This window comes from Amphiura filiformis, chromosome 10 (assembly GCF_039555335.1).
Source record: "Amphiura filiformis chromosome 10, Afil_fr2py, whole genome shotgun sequence".
Lineage (NCBI taxonomy): Eukaryota > Metazoa > Echinodermata > Ophiuroidea > Amphilepidida > Amphiuridae > Amphiura > Amphiura filiformis.
Window position 1 is genome coordinate 66,531,917 of NC_092637.1, and position 18,028 is coordinate 66,549,944.

The window sequence follows — 18,028 nt, forward strand, 5'->3', positions numbered from 1 at the left end:
TTACATATTTGCTTGCAATATTGCTTTCTAACGGTCATAATTTATTTTCATAAAATTATGACAATGACAGTTATATCTGTGTCGTTTAAATCAATTATATGTTTACATTACTGAAGCACATTTTATGTATACTAGTAAAATATTCATAGGCGAGCAATTTTTGTCTGTATTGCTGTAATCTGTATGTTTCGTCTGTATTTTATTTGCCTGAATTACCTTGGCATGTATTTCTTTTGGTATTTGTTTTATGTGTATTGGGTTGGTCTGTATGTTTTTGCATAGACCATCTAACAGAGTCTATATGCTTTTTGTCTGAATAGCATTGCCTTAGTCTGTACCTTTTTCTGTATTCACCGTAGAAGTGACGTAATTAATCGGATGAACTACCATAGCAAATATGAATACAATCTTGAATATATCGCCCTTCACTACAACGTTCACATGGTACCTATATGCATTGAACCATAGATGTCAAAGGCTGATCACTCGCTCGTGTAAGATTAGAGTGGTATTGTATTCAATCTGTTTGCTGACATACACAGCTAGGTGATTAGTCCAATCTGCTTGTAATGCAGGGCGATCTATTCAAAAATTGTATTCATCTATTGCTATGGCAGTATCCGATTATTACATCACTTCTACGGCGAATTGCGTTTTGTTTGTATTTGTTTTGTCAGTGTTGCGTTTTGTCTGTATTGCGTTGGTATGTATGTTTGGTCTCAGAAAATCGTTTCTTCTGCACTGCGACAGAAGTTGATGCTTTTGTATTTCGCATGTTCATTATAAAGGATACATGTTTGTTGTCCGTTCGTAAACAGAAAAGAGAAACAGTAGGGTAGTGGATTGTGTTATCTTTTAATTTTAAGTTTACCATGGTAACAAGATTACAATATCTATGTTCACCTTGAAAGATAAATGTTGCACGCTGCTTGTTTGGCTAACGGAATGTAGCACGAGACTGGATATTTGCCACATTTCGTGAACAGAGAGTAACATTTAGCAATTTTGTTTCGTCTGTATTACTTTGGTCTGTATTTATTTCGTCTGCATTGATTTGGTCTGTATTGCATCTTGTCTGTATTGTCTTGGTCTGTATTTTGTCGGGTGAGAATTATACGGTTCTGGCTAACACTCCTATTATATGCCACTCATTTGCATTATTGGATTTTTTACCAACGAGCGATGAGCCATGAAAAGTATTTTTTTCCTTCAATTGTGGAATACGATTACATCAACAAAAGTACACCACAATAGGGAAAAATAGTTTGAGACTTTCAGACTCATTATTACTAATAAGTAATGCAAACGCTTAACATGTTGGAGTGTTAGTTAAACCTTGTAACTGTCATTCGACAATTTTAGTCTGTATTTAATTTGTATTAAGTCTGTATTTTGTATGTATATCAACAAGTCTGTATTTATCATTAACAAGTCTGTATTCATCATTTTATCTAGTTTAGACACGCTCGTCCAACGCAATCAAAATATACAGTACCAGAGTCGACAGTACAAATCAAATGTTTAATGCGTAAAGCGGTTGTGCGAAAGTGGCGTATAAATGGTGGAATTTGATAATTTATCAAAAATTACTCAAATAGTATGTCAAATTGAATTAAGCTTTTTTCATTGAGTCACCTACTTTTTCTGGCGAGTTGTTACTTTTGTACTTTTTTTGCTTTCAATTTTATATTTAGGCAAAAATACTGGTTTATTGAATACTGTATATTTTGACAGATATTAAACGTGTCAAAAGATGCTTGCAACACGTACAATTTCGAAACAAGTAATGCAATATCAAAGTGGCATGTTTTATTTCAAACATAATCTTCCATGTAAACACAATAAACAAACCAATGAACATAAACTTGAATGCTTATATTACAACCTTATAACTATTATAACAGTAACTGTAAGATGATTATCAAGGGAAAGGAAGTACAAATTGTTATACCATTGGCTATGTCCTTTAAATATCATAATTATTTCGATAAACAACATAGAATCAGACATTTGGGCCACGATATGAACAATTCTTTGAATTCATGACAATTATAAAAGGTACCGTATGAGTTTGCTCAACCTTATTACTCTGTACTATTTTAGTAATTCAAAATCAATTTGACGTCGGACAAGTTTGCCTTAATTTCGTTTTGATGCACATCATTGATTATAAATTTATCGTTAATCCATTTTAAAATGTACATTTGTTTCTTCTTTATTATAGTACTTTATGTTAACGATTTAAGACATCAAGTTGAAACCAGCAACAGCGATGTTCAGTTACTATGCTACGATAGATACACAGTTACTAATGAGCATCGCTCAAGACTTGACTTACATTTGGGATCAATCAGCCCATTTAAAAGGAGCCTCCGGCAATCAAAACATTACGCCTTACATGTTAGAAAAAAATTATCAAGCACGAAACACATGGTTTTATTTAAAACAGACTCATATTGACCCTAAAAACGAATAAAAACAGTCAGCTCTCAAGACTGGATATTCAAAATTCTCGCGCCCGGGAATTTTGAATATCGCGTGTTGAGAGACGGATGTTGTTATTGGTTTTTTATGGTCACTATGAGTTTGTTTTAAATAAAAGCACGTGATGCGTGCTTGATAATTATTTTTCTTGCATAATGTTGTGATTGCCAGAGACTCCCTTTAAATAAAGAAAGGGTCCGAGCATTTAGTAAACAGTTTCTTAAAAGACATCACTGCATCACGTTTATACAGTATAGCAATTCAGAGTGGTAGTGACATTAAAACTTGTCTCTTGGGGCTGGGGCACGCCAGCGAGTAAACAGGACGCCATAAATACGCGGCTGTGCATATAGAGAGAGACATTGTTTGACGTCAATACCATATGTAGCGGACTCACTTAAAAATGGAAAAAATTACATCTTTTTGGCCATGCATGATGGCGGAATATACAAGAATCAGCAGGGCTTCCAAGGGCTGGAAGATGAACCGCTCACATGGATTCTGGCAGCTGTGACCCTTGATTTTTTCTGTTGAGACACTGTATCAGAAGCCGTATTGGTATGCGTAAATGGTACTTTACTTTGGAACCTCTGTTTTTAATCCATGGGGAAAATGGAATGAAACAATCCTGAAAAAACGATGAAAGTTAAAGGTTATGTGAGGGTCAAGGGCATTAAAAGTTTTAATAACATTCAAAAACCCATTTGTTCTAAACTTGCTGATAAACGTTCTAACACAATAGACACTTAAATATGTTTGCCAAATGATATTTTACTATAGCATTTCGAATTTTGGCTTAAAATGTTGTTGTATTATTTTTTCAGTGTAACACGAGTTTTCATGATTTTTATATAAACATATATCGATATGTTATCAAAACGTTTTAACTAAAACCGAAAACACGTGCATTATCATGTTTTAAAAACATTTTGGAGTTTACTGAATAGTATTCATAAGCAAAACACTTTGACAGCTGTTTAATGCACAACGAAAAAGCAAGGCGAAAAATAGCGTTGCACGAACTTCTGTTCCCCGTCCCAAACAGACAATTATACCGCATTTATGCCGTAACACGACACAATCTTGTCTAAGACGCCTCTTCGCAAGCTGATTTTTGGACGGCATTTTCCACACACAAATGAATAGGCAATCTGACTGTTCGAATTCGCATCGAAAAAAATCGAAATTTGTTCACTTCTTCTTGTCTATACGAGATCAAATTTTAACCCCCAAAATGGATTTTATTACATGTCGGACTCTACTTGTTCTATTAGGATACTTTGATTCGTTTCATAACATGATAAACATAACATTTTTCTGCATTTTATATTGCGTTTTTTTGTCATTTTGGAACGTCATTTTTTGCTACCAACCGCAACGTAATCGCCTTACGGTAATTCCACGATTGACCAATTCACAATAGATTTCACCCTCTAGAGGGCATAATAACCGATTTTCGACTAATGTAGCTTGCCGTTCGCGTTCCCGTGTCACGTTTCACGTAAATTTCGCAATCTCTCTACTTTCTTGCCATCAGCCGTCAAGGTTTTGTACGGCGCTTCCCGATTTCTTCTAATCGGTGGTTCGGCGGTGTCTGAAAACCGGAGGGACTCTGACACGCGGCACTAGCTTAGCTGTCTTGGTATAAACACGGGGATGTTCAGTTACGACATCGGTGTACGTCAACACTTGAGAGAACTGTATTAGCGGGAAATTTGATTCACTATAAACCGCACCAGTTGCGGTCGTAAACATGGTAAACGATGTGTTCAAAACTCGTATATTTAAACACACTTTATGGGTAAACCAGATAATAGCTGTATTAATCCTGTGTAGTTGTATATTTTATTATATACACCATCTGTCTTTGTTATTTTCTGAAAATTATTTTGGTACCCAAATCCGAGTAATTTTCAAAAAAGTTGATACGACAGTGTTGCACCGAGCCCGCGTATTGTTTGACTTTCCGAACTCTTAAGGGGATACTACACCCCTTAATAAATTTGTGTCTATTTTGCATTTTTCTCAAAAACTAATAACACACTGGTAACAAAATTTATGTATATTATACGGGCAAGGAATTCAATTATTACACTGGAATTTCAGTGACCCAAGACAATCGGTTCGTTATTTATGATAAGAAATAAGGTACCGCTACGATGTACCTCATTTTCTATCATATATACTGAACCGCTTGTCTTGAGTCACCAGTTTTGTTACCAGTGTGTGATTAGTTTTTGAGAAAAATGCGAAATAGACACAAATTTATCGAGGGGTGTAATATCCCCTTACTTAAGTTAATGAATCATCACGTTGCAAATCCATTAATTATTCATGAATTTGATTTCAAACTCAGATTACAGTTGGAGCATCTTGGTGAGCTTGGCGGGCTAGGCGTTACCCCGCATTTGGAACACAAGTTTGATTCCTCCTTCATTGCGACTACTAGATCGGACGGCTGGACTACCAAGGCTACATCCTTTTTACCTCTATGGAGTAGTGTTTCCACCTGATAAAGTATAGAGGAACGCATGAAATAATCAATGACATGCGGAACTATAAGATAATTTATTTTCATTTTATTTTCAGTATTATGATAAAAATTTACATTTAAAAGCAAGATCAAATATGCCTTTTCGACCATTCACAACATCTTTTGCAATTGATTCGTACATGCGCACACACCGACAGTACATCGCCATGACGTTTACTTGGTTTTAATCGCAAAGGCTTTTGGAAAATTCCGAAATGGTCAATTGACCTTTTCCGTAATTCCCATAATTCCATGCGTTAGACCTGGGATGTCGTCATTTGAGGCGACGTGACGTCAAATGACGACATCTGGGGGTCTAACCGCAGGGAATTATGGGATTTACCGAAAAGGTAATTACTGATATAATATCCAACTAACCTCTTTAGTATTTGCATAGAAGTTAACAGGTTGCCAGTTGATTTCAGTTATCGCCCAATCAACTAATGTCCCCGCAGTAATGACTCCAGTAGTCTTCAACTTTAAATTAGTGGACGATCCAAACGCTCCGGACGCTGATATGGACTTTATCTGCAAGTTCATTAAAGTTAAAGATGTTCGTAATTTAGATTTAGATTTTAATTCTTGCATTGAAATGCTCGACATGAGCAAAGCTTTCGACACGGTAGACAGAGGAAAACTATTACAAATTCTGTCAAACGCGCTACAAACACAATGAAAATACTCATAAAGGATGTCGAACTTCAGGTCAAGATAGGAAGCAATACTGGACCCGACATCCACTCGAATGTCGGAGAGCCACAGGGTGATTGCCTTAGCCCATTTTTATTCACCCGTTATCTTGCCGCATCACTTGATGACAATAATAAACCAGCTACAGGAGAAGACTTGTACTTCCTAAACACATGAAAGATCATAAGTATACAGTAAAACGTGACCTCTACTTCAAATCTGCAGTATGCAGACGATATCAGCTGGATCACAAATGCTGAACACATAATAGAAATAATGTAAATGGAACAAAAACGGAAAGAACATAAAAAATCGTGGTCAATCGTGGTTCATCCCGATACAGAAATATTAAAAAATATAATAAATTCAACTTACGATGTTATTTTCCACTTTGATGCCTAAATCTTGTTCTGGAAATGTACGGTTGACGATTAGCGCCATAGCATGTGGAGCCCTTCTTAACGTCAAGCGAACCTGATAAAGAAAAAGAAATGCGTGGAATGCAGGTTGTGTAATAAATATGTGAAGCGCATTTTTCGGATGTCCGCCCGATATGTCGACGGTTTGCTATGTCGAATATGAAATTAGGTTCGTTATTGTTAGGGTTAGAGTTTAGGGTAGGCCTAAAGGAGTAGGGCTATAATATTCGACATATAGAACCTTATTTCATATTTGACATTGCAAACTCACTCGATAGTATCGACCATAAGGCCTAAGACACTTTTTATGCTTTTTATTGCTTTTATTCTTTTCTTTTCTTTTTTAATTTTAGGGGTTTTTTTTAACAACATTTTTAATTTTTTGGCAAAAAAATAAGAAAAAAAAGTCTAGGGTCGGGTTGGTCGGGTTACGCAATTCAAACAATTTTTTTAGGCCTAAGGTATATTCAAGCCAAATTTGGACACCATCCTGGTATTTTCCCTTGATGTACCATGCAATATCCATAATTATTGGTCGGGCACCACTATAATGCCCATATTTGGTGTTCCAATTGTATTGGCTGTGGATGGCGCGTGGCGAGATGTAAATTGGGTGATGATGTCCCGGCTCAGAGTTTGTCACTTTGTCTATGGCAACTTGTTGTAATGTCATATTTGACATAGCGAACCTTCGACATAGCGAACCTTTATTTCATATTTGACATAGCGAACCTTTACCTTCGCGATATAGCGGGTTAATGCGTTTCACATAGGGCCCGGGCCTAAACATATTATTTTTTATAGAGAGTTATTCAACTTTAAATTCACAATCGATAAATACAGACTTGTAAATATAAAACAGTACTTGGACAATTTTTAGCCAATTAAGGGGGTACTACACCCTTCGATAAATTAGTGACTGTTTTTGCACTTTTCTCAAAAACTAATAACACACTGGTAACAAAAGTTATCTATATTATAGGGGCAAGGAATCCAATTACTACACTGGAATTTCAGTGACCCAAGACAAGCGGTTCGTTATTTATGATAAGAAATGAGGTACCGCTAGGATGTACCTCATTTCCTATCATATATACTGAACCGCTTGTCTTGAGTCACTGAAATTTCAGTGTAGTAATTGGATTCCTTGCCCCAATAATATACATAACTTTTGTTACCAGTGTGTTTTAGTTTTGAGAAAAATACAAAAAATAGTCACAAATTTACCACAGGGGTGTAGTACCCCTTAAAGCACTAAAATCAATCAATATAAGAATTTATAGAAAAGGTATTTCATAGACGCCGAAACGCCCTCAGTCTGGGTCCTCAGTGAATACCAATTTCATGGACTAATTTTTCAACTACATCTCATGATCTTACAAAGTTGTACCTCAGTGTCTATGGAAGATATCACGGTATGGACGAAGTTGACATCCTGACCTTTGACCACGATATCATTCACTTTAATAAGCTCATCTCCAGGGTGTAACTGTTGTTCTAGTGCTATGCCACCTGATGACTCCCATGAACAGATCCTGCAAGATGAATTTGTGAAAGAATACATATAAGGCTAATAATAGCTAATATATAAATACCGTTATAAGTACATCCACTTTTTTATCAACTGGCGCTATCGCAAATATCGCAATCCATTGAAATTAAATAATACTGGTATTGGGCAACGGCTTTTAAGTAAATTGGCTATATTTTACTTTAATTCGAACTTCGAAAAACAGACCCGAAATTTTGAAAAAAACACCCTTTCTTAAACCAAATTTTCAAGAAATCGAAGGCAATCAATAAACCGATATGGCTGAAACGCACAACGAATCTAAACTTAAATGGCTGAAAATCATGCATCCCGAATCTACTGAACATATCCGTCTTGGGGGCCTACTTACCATATCGATCCTTTAATCTGGGCAAAGTGTAACCGTTTACCCGCCTGCAGATCCGATTTGTGGAACTCAATTGTGACGTACTCCCCTTGTTGCTGTTTTTCCATAAATCGTCTGTGCAAAACAAGCAAACAAATATGAAACAAACAAACAAAGAATAAATAAAATAATAATAAGAAAATGAATCAAGGAAGCGATTTTTTTAGAAATAGAAAGAACGATTGATATTACACAATACTGATATAATGGATATAAATTCTAGTTTCTATTGTGTAAACTGTACCTGGGATGTTAAGTGTTCTGCTTTAACACTTATATTGGGCTATTCCAGAAATTAACGGCACCTACCCTAAAGAAGACATGGGATTCCCAATAATTCATTATGCAGTTACTGTCCGTTTTTCCTATTCAGTGCACACACAGCTCCAATTGATGATTGACCTCTAGCTCACTCACTGTACTGCATGTATAAGCAATATACTAGTTAGTGGGCTGGAGGGAAAACCCTTCACCCAATATTAGCCATAGAGGCTCACATGTGAATTATAATGTTCATCCTTAACATACTACAATTTGAAGTAAAAAATGTCACGGGAAAGCTGTTGTCGAGCTGTTTTTCCGAAGAGAGTCTTCCAGAATTTCATAACAGTCGGACGTGTAATTTTAATGGCAAATTGTGCTCAACAGCTGACTCGAGATAGCTCCAACTTCGAGCGAGCACCATCGTGTGATCGGTTTGATCAATTTTCGCCATAGAAGCTGTAAAAAACTTCAATTTTTTACCTCTATGGTCATCTAAAAATGATTAAAATGCGATTTTGGGAAGATTGTTGTCGAGCCCTCCCAAATATGGAGTTCTGACTGCCCGATAGGGAGCTAAAAAATGGAAAAACTTTTTCCACCGTGTTAAGTCTAAAACGACATGTTTCTCATTTACTTGTGTGATACGATCACAATAAATGTGACAAGTTTGACATGAGTTGTACCATCAACATGGCTGGATAACAATATGCAGACTTTTGTTCTCATTTCGGAAACAAAGGCCACGCTCAGTATTGTAAATGTGCGTTTGCTTTGTAATGGTGCATCCAACTGAAATTATAATACCTATTTCATCACAGCACATTGCGATATCGCACAGGTAAATCAGACACATATGTTTATGGATTTAACCAGGGATATGAGACACATCCCTGATTTAACATAGTTGAGCTGTTTTGAATGAGGGTTATCTTGGTGTAATGGGGTTTAAGTCCTGCAAAGGTCGTGGTGAATTCTGCTGTAGACATGACTGCATAATGTTTGAGTTTTCCCATGTCTTCTTTAGGGGTAAAAAGCCGTCCTTAGCAATTGCGAGCACCAACATGCGAGGGGGTATATACCCCCCCACACACACACACACTTGAACATGAGAGTCCGTGATATGTTCCTACGATCACATGCTGATGACAGTCTGCTTGAATGTAAAAGAACTCACACAACATATCCACTCCTCTGCTGAAAGAGCTTCTCTGGCTTCCAGTAAATGAGCGTATTACCTACAAACTACTCACATTCGCTTATAAAAGTAGACATGAAACAACACCACTGTACATACAAAATCTCCTAAAATCTCACACATTTTCTGATGGTATGTTCCTACGATCACATGCTAGGCAGTCTGCTTGAATGTAAAAGAACTCACACAACATATGGGAACTCTGGAACAAATTACCTTTAAAACTTCGTACTTCACATAGTCTGGCCACTTTTAAATCTAACCTGAAAACCTATCTGTTTCCAAACTAAGTTTTTTATTTTTAATTAAGTTGTACATTAAGTGTAGCCTAAGATGTAGTGTAAGTTGTACTTTTAAGATCATTGTAAAGCGCTTTGTTCATACTTATGCTTAGGCGCTATATAAATTCCGTTTATTGTATTGTATTGTATTGTATTGCTTACCAGCGTGCTAAGGTAAGACTGTGATGAAATCCGTAGGCATGATGCTCTATATGTACTACTGCTGGCTATGATCTTTCCTTTGTTTTTTCTTATTTCATTTGTCTTATGATTTACGAGGTCAGATCTTAAAAAAGATTAAGATTTTCCCATGTCTTCTTTAGGGGGAGAGCCAAAAAATATCTGGATGCGCCCATTATATACATAATCGCGGGAAATCCCTCACATGTGTAACGGGTCGGGTACAGGACAAGATTAGCCTTTTTCTAAATCTTTTCATATTATGTATCCTTTTCGTATCGCTTAGTCCATTCCCATTGGCTCGAGATTTTTAATTCAGTGCCCATATGGCTTACAAACCCCCTCTCCCCTCCTCCTCAGGCACGTTTTAAGATCATCAGTGATAAGGGCCATGAAAGCTTTATGGTTACGGGTTAGGATTAGGTTATGGGTTAGGATTAGGACTCGGGATAAGATTAAGATATTAGTCTTAGGTTTATGGCGTATGGCTTATAGGGTGACGACATCACTGCTCCATTTCTTTATAGACAACCAAGCTGAATTTACACTCCATCCGAAGCGTCAAACTATTGGTGACCCTCTTTTTGAAGCGTTGGGAAAAGCGCGTTACCTTATTGGTCAAAACCAATCAGCGATGAAGTGTAAATTCAGCTTATCAGAGATACTGATATAAGAAAGAAATAAACAGACCTCCAACAAGCGTGATTGGTAATCCCATCACGAGCAGGTAACGGTGGTGACGACCGTCTGCCATCATTGGATGATCTGCCGCTGTATTTGATTTCAAGGTTACGCGGTACTGTGTGAACACGTTGAAAGGTGTTTTCTTTGCTACGCAGTGGCTTTGCTGCATCATTGTTGGTTGGCGTCTCCCATTTGAGTGGGCGCGATGAAGATCTCAACGCATTACACGTGGGATAATCCTGAATACGATGTGGCTGTACAACGTTGCAAACAGAATTCTCTCTGCTACGGAGTGGACTTGGTGCATCTACAGATTTCAAGTTCCTGGATTTTGGATTTCGGAGTTTTACCTCAGGCTCCTGGTATGGGGTCTGATAAGCGCCAGATTCGATAGATATATATTCACTATTGCGACCAACTCTTCTGCTTCTTGCTGCGGCACCTGTACTGAAAATCTGATCATCATAAGCTACTGGATCCAGTGCCGTTGCTCCACGATTCAGAAGAGCCATGTACACGTGATGATCTTCCTGGGTAAAATCTTCTAACTTGACTTCATAATGGTCAGTGTCGACATGCCGTTGGTGGACTGGGATATTGTCGACATAGTTAGTGTCGACAAGGTTATCGACATGATTATTGAATTCTTGAGGGTTGCTCACATCAATACTGTCTTTGTTGTGCTCCTTGAGATCTGTACATGGTACAGGAGCTTTAATCGATGAACCATCGGGGTAGAAGTTTGGTTCTGAACGGTCATCTGTTATGAAGAATACAAAAATGACGAAAGTAGTGTAAGTGTCCCTGACAGCCTTGACCCATAAAAAATAAAGATTTTAGCATGTGTGACTCTATGGGTATAATAGCTCAACGCGGTCGAACGTTAATATCCTCTTAATTTTGTAATACATACAAATAATATTTTCAAAATGTCGATTTCTGTGCGTTTTTATTTGGAACTATTTTGTTTGCTCCAGCTTACTATGTCTGGTGAGTTCACCGGTCATGTTCACTTCTTAGTCTCTAACAAGACCGGCATTACTTACCTTCGCCGATTTTTATAAGGGGAACGAACTTTTTTTTTTACATGCGCGAACGACTAGTCACTATATTACGTCACTCCCTCGAGCAAGCGAATCGGACCATATAGAATAGCTCTATGCAATAAAAACAAACCACAACGTTTAAATAGTAATGCTTGAAATGGCAGCCATATTGAATCTCTGACTACATCTTCAGAATTACAAATGAATCACCGGTTCGAATCATGTCTGACGTACCCTCTGACCATCTGAAATCTATTTATGTTGATACACCCTGTATATTACGTTGCACAATTTGACTGATATAATTAGCAATACCTGTTGGGCTGTTTTCTGTACTCTTCGACGATAATGACCATTCACTTGATATACTAGAACGACTTCCGTCTGAACTCGGAGTAGAAACAGTCGCATCTTTTTCCTGGAACAGAATCGAAAATACAGCGGATAATAGACCCAACAAAAGTAGGAAGATAATTACATATGCAATTGTACATTTATGTTGTAATTTGGGTTGTAAAAAATCAATCGGTTGGCCTAAGGTGCTTTATTATAGACTTTGACGGAGCGGTTACCGCGCGAGTTCGAGCCTCCGTATTATTGTCAGTATTTGCTCATCATAATGATAGTAAATTTAAATGTCAGTTTGTAATTATTGTAACCCTGTTCTTTCTTGGGCTATGTGATTATATATAATTATATAGATCTGCTCTCGTGGAAAAAAAATCTCGCATATAGTGGGAAACTCCAAGACTGGTGAACAAAATGCTCCGTTGTCGCTTCGAGCACCTGTGATTTTACCTTTGCTTGCTCATCTGTGCCCGTATTTTAAAATACATCTTCTGCCACAGCCACCGATGCTGACTTATCTTGCCTCAGCGGGGACACGCGTGGGGGCGCTCTGCTCTTCACGCTTTGACATGTCCGAATTATTCCCCCTCTTCTTGTGATTGGGTTATCATGTTCCTTCCATCCAAGAGCTGTGAGAGGAGTCAGCAAGGCCTTGTACCACTCTTCCATTTCGTGCCTGAAAAACAAAACAAATCAGATGCAAGAATTTTATGACATTTGCACCAAAGACCCTTACTTACTACTTACTGCGCCCTTAACCGGCTTAGTTGTCGGGGCACCACTGATGACGTCTCTCTACAATCTCTCCCCATCTGTTCCTCTCTTCCACTGCCCTCTGTGGGGTTGCAAAGTAAAGGTCAGTCCATTCATATGTTGTCTTTCCCATCTCTTTTTCTGTCTTCCTCTTCTTCTTGAACCATCCACTGTACCCTGCAGGATTGTCTTTGCTAAACCAGACGAGCGAGAGATGTGGCTATCGATGGGACCAATGGCTTGCTTCACTGTTCTTCTCCTCCAGTGCTTGTATTCTCTTTCCCATACAGGTCTGCTGCCAGTGTCCACGATTCACAAGCATAAAGGAAGATGCGAGGATGTGCATTAGTTTGATTTTGATCCCAGTGAGATGTTTTTGTCACTCCATAAGCTTCAGTTTTGCCATGGCACTGGTTGTTTGTGCGATCCTGGAGAGCACTTCAGGTTTTGACCCTTCATCTGAAATAATCGCACCAAGATATGAAGCTGGTTATTGTGCCTAATCTTTGTTCACTTATTTCCATTGTTTCATCGATTCCTGTTGGGTTGTTGGTCATCAGCTTGGTCTTTTCTGCGCTTATTTCCATTCCATACCTATGTGATGTTTGATGGAGTTTGTTAATCAGGGACTTTAGTTCATGCTCACTGCCAGCTAAACCATCTATATCATAAGTGAATCGAAGATTAGATACTGTTCTGCCTCCAATGCTGACAGTTCCCTTGTGGTTCTCTAGCGCATCAGCCATAATTCTTTCAAGGAATATGTTTAATAGTGTTGGTGATATCGGACATCCTTGTCTAACCCCGGCTGTTGTTTGAAACCATTGGCCAATGTTACCATTTGCCTGTGCAGCACTGCACTCATAAGTTCCCAGTGGTCCAAAGCGCTGCATGCCACACCCTATCGAACGCCTTCTTAAAGTCAATGAAGACATGGTATATGTCCTGCTGGTGCTGCAGATAATTATTTTCACACACTATTCTAAGGTTGAATATCTGTTCTGTGGTACTCCTTCCTGCTCTGAAGCCTGCCTAGCTGTTCTTCAGCGGCTTTAGTCTGTTCAGGATAACTCTTAGCATTACTTTACTTTATGAGCGTATACGAAGTGACCTTTTAAACCAACCAACCAATGGTGGCATCAGATGTAATTTTCTCGGGGCAGGGAAAACGTTTTTGTTTTTGTTTTTTTTGACTTTTTGTTATTTATTTTTAAAACCTTTTTCGTTTTGTTTGACTGATATAAACCCAAGTCGGGAAAATGCAACCCCTCTCCCGACACCCCCACCTATATACACACTGAAATTAGCCGTTAAATTCATCAGAATAATAACATTATAATAAGACAGTAACGACGGCCGTTATCACAGTACTGCTGCAGCCGGTACCTGTTTGAGTGGTCGAACTTTCGTCAGATATGTTTCTGGTCCTGACGAAGTCAGAGTCACTTCTGACGAATTAAGCTCGGTCATTCACACAGGGACTGCACATGTTTGAAATATATCCGAATTAGGGGTGGCGTAATAATAACTATGTGCCGCTCTATACATAATCAGAGGATGATTTAAGCACTACCCAACTTCCCACTGTGTTAACTGTGCAGTGAGCAGAGCTGTATGAGTAACATGACATCACTGCGCTGCTATACTGCATAGACATGCATGGTAAAATTTGAATTTGTACTGCTATATTTACAATAAACACTGTTAATTTGCTGGTCGATTTCACATTTTATGTTATCTACAGAAGGTGTGAATTATCCTTTAGGCCTATACACACATCACTTTTGTTCTGAAATCGACCAAGTAATAATGACACACACACAGTTCTAAAACAACATCTTTTGCACAGAGTTTGGGAGTTTGCAGTGCATGATGGGGCTTCCTTAAATCATCCTCTGATACATAATAAATTGCACAGCCCTTTACCTGGTGTCAGCCTTCAAGTAAACCACATCATTTTCGCTTTTGAGGCAGATGATGAAATCATATCTGTGTTTTTCGATGGTACAGTTTCGTTCCTGCATCGTGACATCGTTTAGATCCTTCAGATGGATGCGGGTTTTCTCCAAACCAGGGCGCTCTACTTTAATATCACCTCCTTTCAGGTGGCACTTTCGCTGCAAGTAAAAAATATATTATAAAAATTTTATCATAGAATTTGGTAAAGGATGGCTGATGCTGATGTTTATGATTTTTTACATTAACAATGCGGATGTAGACAATATTACTCGTATTACGAAGTTGCAAAAAGATGCTTTTAGACAAGTTGAAAACTTAACCATAAATTGTGTGCACATTTGAACAACGTAACTGTATTCAAACTTACCAACTTTTTCACAAACTGTTTTGCCAAAATATAGTGCCAAACAACGACCTTGAGCAAGATTGAAGGCCTGTTTATAGTCGGACGTATTGCGTGCATATTGACGTTGCAAGAGACGCAGCCAATAATTTTAAAAGTTTAATTTTAATTTTAAAAGTGTCTGCCGCGGCGGGGACAATTTCCAGCAGCGTCCAACGCTGCGGCAGACATGAATAATTAAGATGCCGAAGAAGAAGAAGTATCAGCTTTGTTTGGACTTTGTGGACGTCTTTTGCAACGCTGAAGACGCTAAGGCAATTTGTAGTCATCCCTTGAATTTAGTAGCCTCTGAGCACTATTGGGTTTAGCCTGGCTTCGGCCGAATGTTATAAATAAATAAATAGTCGCTGCGGGAGACGCCGAGTAGCGGAAAATTAATCACTGCCTCTGTCGCAACTGGAACTAACTGAAAATATTTAGCTTCTAAAAGTTCAAAATATAGACGGCGTTTGCGACAGACGCAATAACATCTTCCGCAGTGGATACAATTTCCAACGGCGTCTTCCGCTATGGAAGACGCCATGACAAACATTTCAGCGGAAACAATCAAAGATAGCGGCGCAAGGAAAATTGGGCCGGACAGTCGGAAATACGACGGCTGGCGCTGGCGCAACGGAGAACGCCCGCAAAAACGTTTGACTATATCATCATGTATATTTTGACCTTTAAACATGGTCAGACGTCTTGCAGGCGTCGCAGGTTTTGCCGTCGAGACTGGCGCTACGGTTTATTTTCCGCCAGCGTCTTCAGCGACCAGCGACGGCTGAAATTTCCGCCACGTTTCTCCTGCAGAAAACGTCCATAAAACGAACAAATCATTCCCGATCAAATGTAATCATTTGATCGGAAACAACAGAAGGTCAATGGACAACCGAAAACACCGCGGAGAAGGAAAACGCGACGTCTGACGCAGTGGTAGTTGCAAATTATAGACCTACTCGGATATCTTGTGGGCGCTTTTGTTTTTGCGTCTCTCGCTGTAGAAGACGTCAATAAGGCGGACAAAGCCCCGAGAAAAGCTGATTATTTGATTGAGCGGAAAAAACGGAAGGTCGCAGCGGACATCTGAAAATCGCGATATCTGAAAAACGGAAAACGTGACGTCTCACGCACAGAGAAACGTCCGCAAAAACGCCCACTATAATATCTCAGCCTTCATGCTTAATCCAATGTTTTCAGGGCGTTTTTACTTCTATATACTTTCCGCTCAAATGTTTAAATTTGTTCGGGGATTTGTTTTCCACAATTTTAATTCAATAGCACTATCATGGTCGGTAGCTGGTATCGCTTTAAACTGGCAACGCAGAAATTGAACTATAGACTATACAGGAAGTTCAACTAGTAAAAAACAAGCCAGTAGCAGATGTCTTTTCTGGAAGTAGGCTCCTATTATTATCTATACTATGCAGAATACGGTTTCCCTGTGTTTGTGACCGATACCTTTATTTTAAGGCCTACATAAACCAGATTCACTCTTTACTGGCACATTTGTCAGGTATTGGGTGAGAGATACTAACAGTTTTAAAGTTTAGTTCCAAAATCTAACGTAAGCTGAGATATCCGAGGGGAGGGAGGGGTAGCACCCGGGGGGGGGGGGGGTAGCACAATATGCCTCACTGTATTTTAAAAGTGCTCCTGCTGCTGCAATTTTCAACTTGGGTCTATCTTCAGTAAATCGACAATTATATCCGTAGACACGGCGTATCACAATTGACGTCTTGCGTGCTTTTACAGTTTTGCGCGGTCCTAGTGCGCGTTGCTGTTTTTCGTATTTCCAAAACGATGTGGTGACGAACTTCTCCCCGATAAAAACCTATACAATGGGAATCTGTTTCGAGTGGAAAATCACAAACATTACAAAAGAGAGAAAAGGGAGAATGGAAAAGATAGCGTTTGTCGCAGCAGAAAACGGAACAGGATTCTAGTGTCCGCTGGCTATGCCGAAGGGTTCGCTATATTAGCCCTATCGATAATAAGGTTCGCCCAATGACGCGCGCACACACAAGGTTCGCTATGTCCAATGAAAATAAGGTTCGCTTTGTCCCAATATGAAATAAGGTTCGCTACGCGCTAGCTATTTATAGGCCTATGTCCAATATGAAAATTTCATATTCGACATAACTATTATTTTCGCATTGATTTTGTACTTACTGAAATTCCAGATTTGAGCTCCTCCGTATTACAAATATGCATGTGTCGAGGCTCATTCCTGACGATAGTAGACATGGTAGATAAAGACGTTTTGACAACAGTATGTGTCCCAGTGTCTTTCAAAATCAGGACAAATACTTTTGATACCTTCTGATATTTTATAACTGGCCTTAAGTACAATGTTCGTGATTTAGTCCAGAAATGCAATTCTCGTGCATTTGTAGTGCTGAATAATTTGCTTCCTTATCGTCCTCCTTATCAAACAAAAAGTACCAAGTTGTATAATGCATGCGAGTTACTAAATTGTTTGTGTCATGATGATAACGCAGTTTGGCTGGCTGACAATGACTAATTAATTTTTCTTTATTTCTCAGTATGAGTTTAACAGTTTTTAATTAGACAATTGGAAATCCCATGCATCTATCACCCAAAAGTAAATGTATACATGGAAAGATATACACATATGCATACACCCGCGCACGTCGAATTAAGGTCATCGAAACCTGGCGTCACAAGGTCTCAAGTTGTAAAACAAAAACATTGAGAAAGTAGTGAACTTTTGAAGCGTTTGGAAAGCCCGCGCGTGGTTTTCGACTAGGGTTTTTGTTCGGGGTTTTTGCCAGGGGATCTTCGTTATAGACACTCAATGGGCTATCCCATTTAAAGTCCCATGAAAAGGTTTGACTACAAAAAAGATTATC

At 38.6% G+C, this 18,028-nt stretch overlaps 1 protein-coding gene across 1 annotated transcript; it reads right to left on the reverse strand.

Moving 5' to 3' along the window:
• Window positions 1-4,560: 4,560 nt before the first annotated feature.
• Window positions 4,561-17,599, reverse strand: LOC140162368 (uncharacterized). Its single transcript, XM_072185578.1, has 10 exons — window positions 17,328-17,599; window positions 14,741-14,931; window positions 12,512-12,737; window positions 12,029-12,131; window positions 10,674-11,427; window positions 8,028-8,138; window positions 7,517-7,661; window positions 6,083-6,181; window positions 5,396-5,545; window positions 4,561-4,993 (listed from the first exon to the last, which is right to left on the reverse strand). Exons 5-10 carry the CDS (start codon window positions 11,177-11,179, stop codon window positions 4,817-4,819), a joined length of 1,188 nt encoding a protein of 395 aa, XP_072041679.1. The 5' UTR covers window positions 11,180-11,427; window positions 12,029-12,131; window positions 12,512-12,737; window positions 14,741-14,931; window positions 17,328-17,599; the 3' UTR covers window positions 4,561-4,816.
• Between the last annotated feature and the right edge of the window lie 429 nt (window positions 17,600-18,028).